General features: G+C 48.1%; 2 protein-coding genes and 1 long non-coding RNA gene across 3 annotated transcripts in view; 1 reads left to right on the top strand and 2 right to left on the bottom strand.

Annotated features, from left to right (window-relative positions):
- The window catches only part of Hnf4a (hepatocyte nuclear factor 4 alpha), a 64,683-nt gene extending 63,128 nt beyond the window's left edge, over positions 1 to 1,555 (bottom strand). The window contains exon 1 of the mRNA XM_069989811.1: positions 1,176 to 1,555. Coding sequence (XP_069845912.1) covers positions 1,176 to 1,224 — 49 coding nt within the window. The 5' untranslated portion in view covers positions 1,225 to 1,555. The remainder of the gene's footprint in view (positions 1 to 1,175) is intronic.
- Positions 1,556 to 1,729: 174 nt separating this feature from the next.
- Positions 1,730 to 3,005, top strand: LOC138805192 (uncharacterized). Its single transcript, XR_011365463.1, has 2 exons — positions 1,730 to 2,003; positions 2,841 to 3,005. It is a non-coding gene; the product is annotated as an uncharacterized lncRNA (long non-coding RNA).
- Positions 3,006 to 7,499: 4,494 nt separating this feature from the next.
- The window catches only part of R3hdml (R3H domain containing like), a 9,613-nt gene continuing 1,557 nt past the window's right edge, over positions 7,500 to 15,555 (bottom strand). The window contains exons 2-5 of the mRNA XM_069989807.1: positions 11,857 to 11,975; positions 10,960 to 11,092; positions 10,277 to 10,392; positions 7,500 to 7,632 (exon numbers count right to left, since the gene is read on the bottom strand). Of these exons, the coding sequence (XP_069845908.1) occupies positions 7,500 to 7,632; positions 10,277 to 10,392; positions 10,960 to 11,092; positions 11,857 to 11,975 (501 nt within the window). The remainder of the gene's footprint in view (positions 7,633 to 10,276; positions 10,393 to 10,959; positions 11,093 to 11,856; positions 11,976 to 15,555) is intronic.

Here is a 15,555-nt window from a genome sequence, read left to right as displayed (position 1 = left end):
CCCAGTCCCTACCCTGTGGGGGATGTCAAGGGCTCTATACCCTGGTTCCACTGAGCCCTAAGGATCTACTGCATTCCAGAAGCTGAGGGGTGTGTGTGTGTGTGTGTGTGTGTGTGTGTGTGTGTGTGTGTCCATGCACACACATGAGATGTGTAAAGAGTTAATGTTTATAAAATGCACCTAACTTTCAAATTTTCAAAAGTGTGTCCCCTCCCCACCTCCCCACCAAAGGAAAAAAAAGCATTCTTTTTAATCTCCCTCCTCAGAAACAAAACTGTCACCACTTTCCTTGGTGGCCTCCCACGGAATTTTCTATGCAAATAACAACCCCAGTGTACATATGTCGGTCTATATCCGGAAACAACCCAGGGCTTTAGCCTGCAGCTTTGGCAACAGGGAGTTTCTTCCCCATCTCCATTTTCCCTTCAGCAGTGGGATAGCATTCTATCCTGAATTTAACGGTCCTCCCCTACTGGGAGGTGTGTGTGGGGGGGGGGGCGGGGGGAATAGTTGGGCAACTTCCAGTTTGGGAGGAGGGAGTCATTACAAGCCACCGAGCCTGAGCTCTTGGCTGTCAGTCAGTCAGTAAGCAGCACTTCCCTAGACGCTTTACCCAAGCTTCACACTCCCAGCACATGTGTAACTCTTAGTCCCCACAGCCACGTGGGCTGGTGCATCTGTACCTCAACCTCTCCCTACATTCTCCAGAGCCAAGGGAAGTCTGGAGGGACAAACCGACTGGCTCAGGGTCCATCCACTCGCGTCCAGACCCCAGCTGGACCCTGTCCTGGCTACATGAACTGGGTGCAACACAGCTTCCTTTGGGCCTGCTTGTGTGCAGCAAAGCAGGTTGATTCCCCAAGCCCAACGTCCATGGAATCTCGGAAAACCTCCAAGCATGCATTCCCAGGCAAGCCAAAGGCAGACAAAAAAAAAAAAAAAAAAAAGAACTAAGCCCTCCCTGCAGGCGCGGCGGCCCCCTCCCAGCACTCCCTTCCCATTCCACTCAGGCTTCCTCCCAGTCTGGTCCTTCTAGTTGACCCCTTGGAGGGTCTCTGGGCCCATCAGAAAGGCATTGAGGATGTCCTAGGACCTCTGAAACCTCACCACGGTCCCTCCTGGGCCAGTCTTCCCCCCACCACCCCACCCCAGGGCCAGCAGCTGGCCCCACTCACCATAAGTACTTTCCACGGGAGCCCCAAGGGGCGCGTTCACACTGACCATGGCCAAGTATATCCAGCTGGACACTGGCGGGCATGGAGGAGCTGGGGGCCCGCACAGAGCCGCAGCGGGGGCCACCAGGAGCCAGTCCACCAGGAAGGCAGTGAGCACCGCCAGCTGCCACGACCTGGTTATCTTATTGATTCTTCTAATCACCCAGGGTGGGTGGATACGTTAAAGAGTAACCAGTCACTTAGGGAACCTGTGGCTGGGGACTGTCGCTATTTCCATGGCAACAGCGACCTGGCCAGCCGTGAGGTCCATTCAGGCCCTAATCCTGAACTGTAAGGTTAGGGGTACCCAGAGTCAGACAAGAAGGGGTGTCTGCCCGCCCTGTCCCCCAACCTGAGTAAAGGGTGTGAGTAGGAGGGACTGTGAAGGTAAGAGTCCAAGTTGGGTGGGGTTTTATGACTGTAAATGATGGGTGTGGCCTGATACAGGAAACACGGGGAAGTTGAGGGAGGGATGGGAGAAAAGGAGGGTGGAGCATTGAGTTTATTGAGCACCCAAGGGAGGCTGGGAAGTGATTTTGTGGTCTTTAAAGTTGGAGGTGAATAAACTGAGACACTAGGAAAAAGTACTTGCGTAGAGGCTGGTGGAGGGTACTCAGAGGAGCTGGAATTACAACCCCAGCCTCTCATTTCATCCAACTGGTTTATGGTGCATCTACTATATGCTATGCCTTCTTCTAGACTCCTCTGACAGGAATGAGCTGAGCAGACATCATCGCTGTACCCAGGGGACTGGGAGATGGATAGAGGAGATTCAAGTATTTCAAACTGGTGGGTGCTAAGGTGGAGAACCATTGGCTCTGTACCCAGGGGTGGGTGCTCTGCCCTGCCCTGGTCTCCCTCCTGGTGCAATCTACAGATTGTGTATCTGAGACCTCCTGGGTGTTTGCAGTCTTGCATTGTATACACCTGCCACCTGGCTCTTTTTGGTGACCGCCCCTTTTGTCCCAGAGCTCACTCTCAGTACCTACCTGGGGATTTGGAAATAAGAGTCTTCATTGTGTCATACAGAGCTCAAATGAGAAGCAGAAAAGCAAACTCAGAGCTCAAAGGACGCATAAAACTACAGCTCTGCTACTTGGTATTTTTTTGAGGGGGAGAGGGTAGGTAAATGACTTTAATTCCTTACAGTAATAGCCCCCTCGTGGGTGTCCCTAGCTCTCGGCCCCTGGTCTCCTTTTCCAGGGCATTTTCTCACCCCCCCCAGGGGATCTCTTACCCCTGGGCATAGGCTGGGGTTCCCAGTTCTAGGTTCTGCCTGCCTCTTGGCCTCTTCCTGCCTTCCTTTCCCTTCCTTCCTTCCAGTTTCAGGCCAGTAGCTCCTGACATCAGTGCTTCTCTGTGTCTTTCCAGTTAGTTTCTTGACTAAATCCCAAGGCAGGATGAACCAAGGCCTTTTGCTTTCTTCCTGTCTACACTCAGTAGCCATTCATGACTGGATTGGAAACAAAGTCGCCGAGGACAGATGGGCCCAATATGATCACCAACACCCAAGGCCCTTCCATACTTCCCAGCACCCTAGCCCAGGTTCCCGACTCCTCTCTCAGTTGTCCTCTACCTCCAGTTCAGATTTTTCTCTCTTCTAACCTTTTCCACTCTTTCCCGCAGGTTCATGAGTCTTCACATCCTGAGATCAGACCTCCCCTGAGTACCCGCTAACCAAAATGGAAACCCATGGACATCTCCACCAGATGCCCAGACCCAGCTATATCTGCAGCCCCTGAATCTCACCTCCTAAATACTCAGAATGTCATTCACTTGTCTCCACTCCCACCATCTTGCTTCCAGCCATCCTCATTGCTCATCTGGGCTGCTGAGATCACCTTTGCCTGCCCTCAGCATCCAGTGGGACCCACCTCACAACTACCCTTCATTAAATCATCTTCTCTAGGGAAAACCTGACCACGACATGCCAGTGCTAGGACAGGGATGAACCTTCCTTCTTGCCGGCCTGTGAGGTCGTAGACTGTTCATGGCTTGGCCCCGCCCACTTCACATCCAACTTCCTTTAGCCCCTGCCATTGCTGCATGACTTCCACACCAGCTCTCCTGATGTACCACTATTAGTTCCTGGGCCCAACCATCTACTCTTCATCAGGATGTGGGTGGAGGGTGGGGAGGTCAAGTGTGTCCTCTTCTGTTTGAGGCCTGACAGCCCCACTAGAATGATAAGCTTGGGAAATACAGAACATTTGAGATCTTGGGGTGGAGGGTGAGGGAGACAATTTTTTTTTTTTTTTTGTCAGTCTTGGGGCTTGAACTCTGAGCTTGGGCGCTGTCCCTCAGCTCTTCAGCTCAAGGTGAGCATTCTACCGCTTGAGTCTTAGTACCACTTCCGGTTTTCCAGTGGTTTATTGGAGATAAGAGTCTCACAGACTTTGCTGCAGGGGCTGGCTTTGAACCGTGATCCTCAGATCTCAGCCTCCTGAGTAGCTAGAATTACAGGCGTGAGCCACCGGCGCCCGGGGACAATTTTTTTTTTAAAGGCCATATAGTCATTGAGTGCTGGTAGTTCATGCCTTATATTTATCACTACTCCTGGAGGCTGAGATCTGAGCATTGAGGTTCAAAGCCAGACCCAAAAGAAAAGTCTGTGATATTCTGATCTCTAATTAACCAGTGAAAAGCCAGAAGTAGAAGTGTGAGTCAAGTGGTAGAGCACCAACTGTAAACAAAAATTCCCTGAGTTTAAGCCTTAGTACCATCTCCCAGTCCCCCACCCCGCAAAAAAAAAAAAAAAAAAAAAAAGGAAGAAAAAAGGGAAGAAGATAAAAAGAAGGAAGGAGGGAGGAAGATTGGTAGACTTGATTTGGTGCCAACAGCGGATCTGTATTAACAGCACCAGTAAGTGACAGTTTAAAGCTGACACTTCTATAGGACCAATTATATGCTAAGACTGTTTTTAGCTGTAATACTTTGAGGAGGCAGAAGCTGTTAGTGTCCCCACCGAGAGGGTGTGGTAACTTACCCAGCACACTCAGTCACTAAGTTAAATTTGTGAGTAGGCTATTTGGCTCTAGGGCTAACTCTCGCCATTGTTGAATGAATGAGCCAATGAATGATCACTTGAGATAGGGCAGGAGGGTCAAACATTGTTGTTTTTGTTTGGTTGTGCTGAAGATCTAACCCTTAGCCCAGAGCCTGGTAGACAAGGGCTCTACTGCCGAGCTCCGCCCCAAGCCTTCAAACACGGTAAACAGAAATAGGCCTCTAGCAACAAAGATGCCATTCCTCTGGACAAAGTATAACAAGAAGGGTACCAAATGCAGTGCCCTCAAGTACCCCATCCAGAGCTGCCAGCCTGAACAAGTCCCACCTACTCCCTTCTCCTTTGGCCTGTTCTTATCAAAGATCCTATCAGAAATGGCAAATCCTGCCATCATCTGGAATTCCCATCCAACAATGGCAACTTCTGCTGAATCCTATCTGCTTCAGTCTGCTTGGTGAGTGCCTCTCTTCTTTGCAGAGAGAAGACTGAGGAAGGGCTTTGCATGTAGCTGATTGAATGTCAACTTTTCTTTTCTTTTCTTTTCTTTTTTTTTGGCTGGTCCTGGGGCTTGAACTCTGGGCCTAGGCACCATCCCTAAGCTTCTTTTGCTCAAGGCTAGTGTTTTACCTCTTGAGCCACAGTGCCACTTAAGGGCTTTTTCTGACTAGTTTATTGGAGATAAGAGTCTCCTGGTCTTTCCAGCATGAGCTGGCTTTGAACCATGATCCTCAGATCTCAGTCTCCTGAGTAGGTAGGATTACAGGTATGAGCCACCTTCTTTAGCCTCCAGTTTTCTGTCTGTGAAATGATACGTAGCAGTACTCTTCATTTAAAAGAGCAGCGGTTATTCAATGAGACTAAGAGTGCAGCTAGCTCCCATTCAAAGCAGCTAGTAACCAACAGGAGCTGTGATTCTCTTTATCCCAGCCCCCAGAACACATGGAGCCAAGGTGGCCAGTTGAAACAGCACAGACAGTGGGGATAGGGAAAGGTGAGTTGAAATTCTATGTCTGTTCCTTTCTAGTCACTTTGTGATATCACTGGCTCCGGGGGTCAGGTAACACCTACACTTTCAGAACACTTTGGGAAAACACTTTGGGACTTAGACTTGGCAAGCCTTTTTGCCCCACCATAGAAGGGTGTTAGTAATTTTTTGTTAGCGAAATCTTCCATCTTTCTTTTACAAAAGAAAAAGTAGTTGGCTTAGTGGTAGAGTGCTTGCCTTGCATGTACGAAGCCCTGGGTTCGATTCCTCAGTATCACATAAACAGAAAAAGCCAGAAGTGGCACTGCAGCTCAAGTGGTAGAGTGCTAGCCTTGAGCACAGAGAGGTTCAAGGAGAGTGCCCAGGCTCTGAGTTTAAGCTCCAGAATCAGCAGAAATAAAGAAAGAAAAGAAAGGAAGGAAGGAAGGAAGGAAAGAAGGAAGGAAGGAAGGAAGGAAGAAAAGGTATTTTAATGCCCCTACCCAAAAAGAGGAAGGGTATTACCTGCAAATAACAAACTTTGATTTGCTTATTTCACTCACTTCCAGCATTTGGAAATTGGTACACAACCTCATGTTCCACTTTCCTCTTCTGCAGAGTGGAGTAATAATATATCTGCATGGGTCAGAGCACTGATCTAGACTCTGTAGTGGGGTTAGGGCCTTAGTTCCTCCCCTTATCTTCTAGTCTGTACCTTTCTCCCTTCATCCAATTTCCTTGTCTCACTTTTTTTGACCCTCCAAGGACTAGAGAGAAAGGCCAAGACAAAAGCCACTGTGGTGGGGTCTCAAAGGACTTTACTGATGCCAGAAGGGAAGGGGACATATGTGGTGGCCTGGGTAGTTACAGCCAAGGGAAGAGGACTTGCTGTCCACCGACAACACAGTAACTCTGCAGAAAGGAAGCTGTTTTCCATCCAGAACTGTTCCAGGTGTTTGAATGGAGCTGAATAGAGGGGGTGGGGTGGGGGGGCCCAGCTGCAGGGCAAGGTCTGAGGGAGGAGATTTTACTATCTCTTGGAGACAAAGGGACTTTTGTGTGCTTCAATCTCAGGGTAGGAAGGGGTGGAGAGAGGGAAATCGTTTAATGGAATGAGATAGCATAGAACAAAAAAGGAAAAAATGAGATGGACAGAGAGACAGACTGAGAGATTGAGAGAGAAAGAAAAAGTGAGAGTTGCCTCAAGCCAGCTTTTTCTGATAGGTGATCTGGAAGCCTGAGCTCTAGTCTCTGTGCCTTGGAAAGCAAGCTAGACTGCTCTAAGCCACACCCTTCGAGACTCAGTACCCCCAGCAGTAAAGGGCCTGTGCGTTCTATGGTTGGTCCAGTAACAAGCAATGTGGGGAGTGGATGTCCACAGTTGGTTTCATTTTTTTAAGTTTGGACCTGAAATGTGCTCAACCAAGAAAGGAGCCACTAGCCGTCACAGGCTGCCCAGAGTAGTTGGCATATGGTGGATGGAGGTGAGCTTCAGCCTCCTATCTACCAGGAAGCTGGGATCTGAGGACCATAGTTCAAAGCTAGCCTGGATAAGTAACTCTGTGAGGCTCTTATCTCCAATTAACCAGCAAAACAAACTGGAAGTGGAGCTGTGGTTCAAGTGATACAGCACCAGCCTTGAGCAAAAAAGCTTAGGGACGGTGCCTGGCCCTGACTTCAAACCCCAGTACTTGCGTGCGTGCACATGCATGTGCATGCACACACACATACACACACATCTTTCATTAGCCTGACAGTCTTGAGTTTGGAGCTTGAGTCGCAAAAGCAAGCTGCCTGTATTGCTAGCTATAGCTCTGGCTCCCTGTGAATGGAGCTAATTAAAGATACAGGACTTTTTGGCAGAGACCAGAGGAAAAAAGGAAAGTAAGGTGATTTGTGGCACGTGCCGGATATCCCACAAAGGGACCCAGGAGGGAAAATCCTGACCCTGGTGGAGCCCAACTCCTGTTCCTTTTTGTTTGTTTATTTGTTTTTTTGTCGGTCACAGGGCTTGAACTCAGGGCCGGGGTGCTGTCCTGAGATTTTACGCTCAAGCCTAGCACTCCACCACTTTGACTCACAGTGCCACGTTCAGTTTTCTAGTGGTTAATTGGAGAGAAGAGTCTCAAGGTCTTTCCCGCCCCAATTGGCTTTGAACCTCAATCCTCAGATCTCAGTCTCCTGAGTAGCAAGGATCACAGTCGTGAGCCACCAGCACCGGTCTTTTTTATTTTGTTTGATTTTATTTTTAATTTCTTCATGGATCCTAGTTTGGGGGAGGGATCCAGCACCGGAGATCCCAAGATTTGTGGGATCACAAACCTAGAAGCCTATTGGATTTGAGTCCAGAGAAGCACATGTTGCGGTTGCAGTTACCTTGGTAACTGGGGGGACAGGCAGAACATGGCTTCCCCATCTTGTAGGGTGCCTCTCCAATCCAGTTGCCCCTGGAAGAGAAAAGGTGCCAGGAAAACAGAGTTAGGGCATTAAGTGAGCAACCCAGTCCATATTTCAGCACTGGGATCACTGGTCATGTGACCTTGGGAAGGTCACACCCCTAAGCCTCAGTTTCTTCATCTGCAAAACCAACAGAAGACCCCCAACACGCAGAGATGCAGCAAAGTTCAAACACATGCACACTGCCTGGTGGGTAATTCAGGATTTATTTCTTATTCCCCCATCCCCTCTTCAGGATCTGAGAGCTCTCTGGTCCTGGGTTCTAGATCCTGATGACAGGCGGAGCCATCTTTTGAAAGGTTGGTTTTTATACTGGGTGAAATCAATCAGTGGAACATTACAGTGCCTTCTGAGAAAACAGCTCATCATATTCATGTGCTGTGCCAAATGAGAGCTAGAGGAATTTGCCCATGTCTTCTGACAAAAAAAAAAAAAAAAAAAGACTTAAATGGCATGTTTGTGGGTTTTTTTTTTTTTTTTTTTGGTCAGTTGTGGGGCCTGAACTCTGGGTCTGGGCGCTGTCCCTCAGCTCTTCAGCTCAAGGCTAGCGCTCTACCACTTGAGCCACTGCGCCACTTCCTGCCTTTTCTACTTATGTGGTGCTGAGGAATCGAACCCAGGGCCTCATGCATGCGAGACAAGCACTCCACCACTGAGCCACCTTCCCAGACCTTAAATGGCATGTTTTATGTCACATTTTTCCACAATTTTCAAAGGTTAATAACAATATGCCAAAATCCACTAGTGGGTTGAGAGGTATATGAATTAATGTGAATTATATCTTAATAAAGCTGTTTATAAAATAAGATTATCTTTTCATCACTATTTTTAGCTTGGGATTTCTAGGCTTTTTTCCTTTTTAATTAGCAGGTATTAATGCACAACGAGGTTTTGTTGTGATATTTTTCTTTTTTTTTCTTTTTGTCAGTCGTGGGGTTTGAACTCTGGCTTGGGCGCTGTCCCTCAGCTCTTCAGCTCAAGGCCAGCACTCTACTGCTTGAGCCACAATGCCACTTCCTGTTTTTTAGTGGTTTATTGGAGATAAGAATCTCATGGAGCTTCCTGCCCAGACTGGTTTTGAACTGCAGTCCTCAGATCTCAGCCTCCTGAGTAGCTAGGATTATAGGTGTGAGCCACCAACGCCTGCCAGGCTCTGCTGTGATATTTTTCGTACATGTATATAATAGATTTTGAGCAAATTTACTCCCTTTATTATGCCTTCTTATTCCTCTTTTATTTTTTAAGTTTGATGGGTTTTATCATTCTAGTTTCATAGAAGTGTATGAAGTACTTCATATACACTGATGAATTGAGGTGAGTCTTGCTTTGTTTTGAGTGTCTTGGCTCATATTATTGTCTTTTCCTTTTCCTTTGCACCTTTCTGGGGAAGGAGGGTCTGCTGCATGGTAGGAAAGTGCTTGCCCGCTGAGTCACACCCCAGCCCATTACCACTATCATAAAAGAAATGTCAAAGTAAGATTCTAAAAACTAAAGTAGGGGCTGGGAATATGGCTTAGTGGTAGAGTGCAGGATTCAAGTCCACAGTACCACATAAACAGAAAAGGCTGGAAGTGGTGCTGTGGTTCAAGTGGTAGAGTGGAAGCCTTGAGCAAAAGAAGCTCAAGGACAGTGCCCAGGCCCTGAGTTCAAGCCCCAGGACTGACAAAATAATAATAATAATAATAATAATAATAATAATAATACACATATAACACACATCAATGTACTGTTATAAATAATAGGACAGAAATTTCCAATTGCCTGACAAATTTCTTTTGGCTCTGTCTCTCCGTGATTCAATTGGAGATGATGGGGAAAAGAATCTAACGCTGATATCCTCACCTACCAAATATCCTTTCTACCTTCCCAGGAGATGGGCACTATTACCTATCTTAGACTAAGGAAGAACTGAGAGTCGTGCATGCTGAGATTGCAGGCATGTACACCATACCTGGCTTCTCAATCGCTTAACTGTAAATAGGGACAATATTTTTCGGAAGGTTCCTTAATTTTTCTTTCCTTTATTTATTTTCCAGTGCTGGAGATCAAACCCAAAGCTTCATGTATTCTGGGCTAGTGCCTGTACTCTGTCAGTGCTGGGGTTTGAACTCATGCTTGTTAGTAGACTGGCTCTCTACCACTTGACCCACACCTCCAGTCCCATTCTTGCTGATTATTTTTGAGACAGGGTCTCAAGAACTTTTCTACTCAGACTGGCTTCAAACCCTGCTCCTCCTACTCCCAGCCTCCTGAATAGCTAGGATTACAGGCATGAGCCACTTGCATGCAGCTTTTCCTTTCTTCTCTTTAAATAAGATAATAAGGGGCAGCATTTTGCAAGTCATCAAGAGCCAAGTGTGAGTACAACATGATTGTTGTGTAAGTGATGTTTTAAGCTGTGTGTTGCCTCAGACCTGACTGGCAAGTTTGGGTGAGGGGGCTGGACGTGCTCAGTGTGTCCCCACTGCCTTTTCTTAGGGATCTGCCCACGTGGCTTCTCCACTTCTCGGAAAAAGGGTTACCAACTGACCCTCAAATCGCCCTAATGGTGTGATATTGAGGGTACTTGAATAAATGAACAGACAGTTCTCACGGCCTGCCTCCCACCCCAGGGCCCTTCGGTACTGCACTTACCGGATGGCATAGTGACACACCAAGTACACCGCCTGGCGCCACGTGCTGCCCCACACATCAATGCTGCTGCAGGTGTGGACAGCGCAGCCCAGCCGACTGGAAGACGCCCACACCATCTGACCAGGCAGAGAGAGGGGCAGGCTGAGGAGGACTTGAAGGGGCCAGGGTCCTCAGGCTGGCATGGCTGCTGCCCCAGTTGGGGCTACCGGGAGGTCTTCCTGGAGGAGGCTGTCTTCCTGTCCCAAGGGCTAGAGGCACTTATACCATAATAGGGTGTTTCTCTAGCCTTCCTTCCTCCCCTTCCCTCCTTCTTCTTTATTCTCCCTCTCTCTCTTCCTCTCCTCTTTTTTCTTTTTTTTTTGTTGTTGTTGTTGTTGTTGGTCGTGGGGCTTGAACTCTGGGCCTAGGTGCTGTCCCTCAACTTTTCAGCTCAAGGCTAGAGCTCTAGAGCTTTTCTGATGGTTTATTGGAGATAAGAGTCTCAAGGACTTTCCTGGCTTGGCTGGCTTTGAACCACAATCCTCAGATCTCAGCCTCCTGAGTAGCTAGGATTATAGGCGTGAGCCACCAGCGCCCAGCCTCCTGATTTGTTTTGTTTTGTTTTGTTTTTTAGGTAGGAGGGTCATGAGTCCCAGGCCAGCTGGAGTTTGTTCTGCATCGCCCTGGGTCCTGGCAGAGGGTACCTGGGTGTAGTGGGCACACACAGGGCCGCTGCAGCGCCAGGGGCAGTGTGGGGTACAGTCCTTCGGGGCTGGGAACGAGTAATGCCGCCTCTCCTCCGACCAAGACTTGGCGAGATCCACCACGGAGCGGTACCTGGGGAGGAGGAGGACCGGAAGCTGCAGGGAACTGAGTTTCCACTGAGGAAAGTGGCCCCCACTCTGCTGGGGCCAGGGCAGACTGGCAGAAAGGAGAAGATGGATGTTTTCTAATGTCTTTTGTTGCTGTTGTTGTTGGTTGTGGGGCTTGAACTCTGGGCCTGGGCACTGTCTCCCAGCTCTTCAGCTCAAGGTGAGTGCTCTACCACTTGAGCCACAGCATCACTTCCGGTTTTCTGGTGGTTTATTGGAGATAAGGGCCTCATGGAGCCAGGTGCCCGTGGCTCATGCTTGTAATCCTAGCTGCTCAGGAGGCTGAGATCTGAGGATCACGGTTCAAAGCCAGCCCTGGCAGGAAAGTCCATAAGACTCTTATTTCCAATTAACCACCAGAAAACTGGAAATGGTGCTGTGGCTCAAGTGGTAAAGCAGTCGCCTTGAGCTGGAGGGCTCAGGACAGCGCCCAGGCCCAGAGTTCAAGCCCCACGACAAAGAATAGTAGCTAGTATTACAAACAGTCAGGAGCCACCGGCTCCTGGCTCATCTCATCCTTTATCCTGCTTTGGCTTCTTCAGGTCACTCTCCAAAACAAGAAGGGGGGCAGTTATTTCTCCCCCACCCCTTGTTTGCCATCTCTCCCTTGCATAGGGAACTTGTCTACCCGTCTACCACTTATTATACACAGCCAAGCCTCACACAGAGTAAATACTTAGCGTATGTTTGTTGAATGACTAAAGGAAGGAAGGATCAAGTGTTACTCACCGGCCAGAATGGATGGAGAGGTTCTGGCCCACATATCTCATCAGCTGGGAGGGCCCGTGGCCCCAGATGCATTGCGTGGCCCAGGCCTCAGCAGACCTGGCCAACTGCTCGTCCCAGACCTGGGAAAAGGAAGGCTGTGGAGTTCTTGGAGGCAAAAAAACAGGACAGGGTGCAATGAAGCCCAGGGATCCGGGGCTGGGCCTCTCCCATATCTTCTTGAACTCGACAACGAGCCCACTGGACAGATTGGAAAACTGAACCCTATGATGATTTTAAGGTCAATTGCAAGTTTATCCCAGAGCTAAAGTCCTCACCAGCTCTCTGATTCCAAGTTTGAGGCCCTGTTGTATTTGCTGGATCTCATTCATGCTGGGGGCCATCAGCTCTGACGTGGGGTCCCAGGTGTTTATTCAAGAGTTCTCAAAAGAGCCGGGCGCCGATGGCTCACACCTGTAATCCTAGCTACCCAAGAGGCTGAGCTCCAAGGAGCGAGATTCAAAGCCAGCTGGGGCAGGAAAGTCCGTGAGACCCTTACCTTCAATGAACCACCAGAAAACCAGAAGTGGCACTGTGGCTCAAGAAGTGGTAGAGTGCTTGCCTTGAGCTGAAGAGCCCAGAGACAGCACCCAGGCCTAGAGTTCAAGCCCCACAACCGACAGACAAACAAACAAACAAACAAAAGTTCTCAACAGTCCCAGGATGAGGGAGATTACTGACTATAAGATTTTATTTATTGTATTTTCACTGCAGATTTATGTCAGCATTAAAAACTTTTGTGGAGCTTTGGCTCAAACAGTAGAGCACTAGCCTTGAGCAGAAAAGCTAAGGGTCAGTGCGTAGACCCTGAGTTCAAGTTAGCACAAATATGCAAAAAAAAAAATAATAATAATAATTCAAAGCAAATACATTGTATTCAATGTATTCTATGTAAACACTGAGTTACCAACTTAAGGGTAAAGCTGGAATGGAGAAACATAGGAGCAGAATGACAGAAGGAGTAACATTCATCAAAATGCCTTGTACTCATAACCTGACTTCTGGAATTGAACCCTTTTGTACAACTTGATAAAAAAAAAAAAAAAAAATGCCGGGCATTGGTGGCTCATGCCTGTAATCCTAGCTACTCAGGCGGTTGAGATCTGAGGGTCACAGTTCAAAGCCAGTCCCGGCAGGAAAGTCCGTGAGACTCTTATCTCCAATAAACCACTAGAAAACCAGAAGTGGAGGTGTGGCTCAAGTGGTAGAGCACTCACCTTGAGCTGAAGAGCGCAGGGACAGTGCCCAAGCCCAGAGTTCAAGCCCCACGACCGACAAAAAAAAAAAAGACTGAAATTTATATAATCACTTAATCACAATAAAAATAAAAAATAAAAAGCTTTGCCGGGTGCTGGTGGCTCACACCTGTAATCCTAGCTACTCAGGAGGCTGAGATCTGAGGATCGTGGTTCAAAGCCAGCCTGGGAAGGAAAGACCGTGAGACTCCTATCTCCAATAAACCACCAGAAAACTGGAAGTAGCGCTGAAGCTCAAGTAGTAGAGTGCTCGCCTTGAGCTGAAGAGCTGAGGGACAGCACTCAGGCCCAGAGTTCAAGCCCTACGACCAACAAAAAAAAAAAAAAAAAGCTTTTTGTTTTTAAAATATGAACATATGAAAAACATTCAATCTATCAGCTATCCAAGGGAGGCCAACTGGAGAGGTATGTTCTCACCCATGCTTCTCCCCACCCCCACCCTGGGCAATCAGCAGCATTGGGTGTCTTCAGAAATACTCAGACTTGTGCCAACACATATACAGAGACATATATGTGCTATTGACAAAGACAGCGTGCATCTTGTTATGTACTTTCCCTTGACAAGTCTTCCATCCTAATGATTTTTCACCTCAGTGCCTATAAAATCCCCTCCATGGCCTTCATAACAGTTGTATGATTTTCCCATGGAGAGAAAACATTACAAAAAAAAAAAAAAGACTTATTCCCAGCTGAAGCATGGTGATGCTCACCTATAATCCCAATGCTTGAGAAGCTGAAGTGGGAGGATCCCAAGTTGGAGGCAGCCTGAACAACATAGGGAGATGCCATCTCAAGCAAAACAAAGTAAAACAAGCAAAAACTAGCTTGCTTGCTTGCTTCTTTTTGTTAGTAGGGGGGCTTAACCTCTAGGCCTGGGCATTATCCTTGAGCTCTTCAGCTAAAGGCAAGTGTTCTACCACTTGAGCCACACACCACTTCCAGTTTTCTGGTGGTTAACTAGAGATAAGAGTCTCATGGACATTCCTGCCCTAGGCTGGCTTTGAACCACGATCCTCAGATCTCAGTCTCCTGAGCCGCTAAGATTACAGACATGAGCCACCAGTACCTGGCTGTTGTTTTGGTTTTTAATGCCAGTCTTGGGGTTTGAACTCTGGGACTGGATACTGTCTCAGCTTTTTCACACAAGCCTAATGTTGTACCACTTGAGCCACAGCTCCATTCCAAGTTTTTTGGTGGTTTATTAGAAATAAGAGTCTCATGAACCTTGCCCCAGCTATCTTCAAACTGTGACCCTCAGATCTCAGCCTCCTAAGCAGCTAGGATTACAGGCATGAGCCACCAGCACCAGTCTAAAACTAGTTCTCTTTAGCTCTGAGGCCCTGGGATTTTTTTCTGAAGCATTATTTGCTCACTTAGCAAACACTGACCAGCATTTCTTGGTACAGGGGACTCACTGTCTCGCCAGGAAATGAAAAGTCAAACAATCCTGAATGACTGCAGTCCTAGGGTATGAGAATTCAGAGACCCCACCTTTCTTGGGACTTTAGGACTGAGATATACTTAATCAGGCACCTGTCTACTTTTTTGGGGGTCCGGTAGTGGGGCCTGAACTCTGGGCCTGGGCACTGTCCCTCAGCTCTTCAGCTCAAGGCTAGCGCTCTACCACTTGAGCCACAGTGCCACCTCCAGCTTTTTTTTTTTTTTTTGCTTATGTGGTGCTGAGGAATCGAACCCAGGGCCTCAGACATGCAAGGCAAGCACTCTACCACTGAGCCATCTTCCCAGCACCTGTCTACTTTTGTAGGTGGATGTCAATAGCGAAGAAGATATTGGGGTGCCAGGAGGAGCCTAGGCCTCTGCTAGGGTAGCCTGAGAGGCAAGGGGGTAAACTGAGGAAGCAGTATGCTAAACAACACTTGCTACCCTCCCTGGATGTCATCCCCAGAGTCTTTGGGGGAGACTTCTTGCTCTCTCCGTTCCACCTAAATGCAGTAACTACACACTTACTGGCCACACTCACCATAGGTCCTCAATAAAAGCATCATGTATTTGCAAAATGTGTCAGTCTAGGTGTTCACAGATGAATGCGTCAGACAAGCAACAAATTAATAACATCCCCCACCTTGAGAGCTGCCTGTCCTGGGGTTCTGGTCCCCACCCGTCCCCAACAAAGACCTCTTGATGAGACACTCTCAGTATATCTTGTTGGTATTTATTTTTCCCCAATCCCCTCAAAGGCGACTCCTTAGCCCCAGAGGAGGAAGGCTGAGTCCCCTCTGTCCTCTGAAGGCTCCCAAAGGACCTACGGCAGGAGTGACACTGGCACAAAACTGTGAGCACAGTCAGGTTCTGAGCCACAGAATCACGTGGCATTTGCCTTGGAGAACGTGCACTGGCTATTTCTTTTCCTAAGAAATTTCTTTTCCAGAAGAAGTCCCCCCCCCGT

This window comes from Dipodomys merriami, unplaced genomic scaffold, assembly GCF_024711535.1.
Source record: "Dipodomys merriami isolate MVZ:Mamm:240054 unplaced genomic scaffold, mDipMer1.0.p SCAF_39, whole genome shotgun sequence".
Lineage (NCBI taxonomy): Eukaryota > Metazoa > Chordata > Mammalia > Rodentia > Heteromyidae > Dipodomys > Dipodomys merriami.
This window is presented reverse-complemented; position numbering and strand designations above follow the sequence as displayed.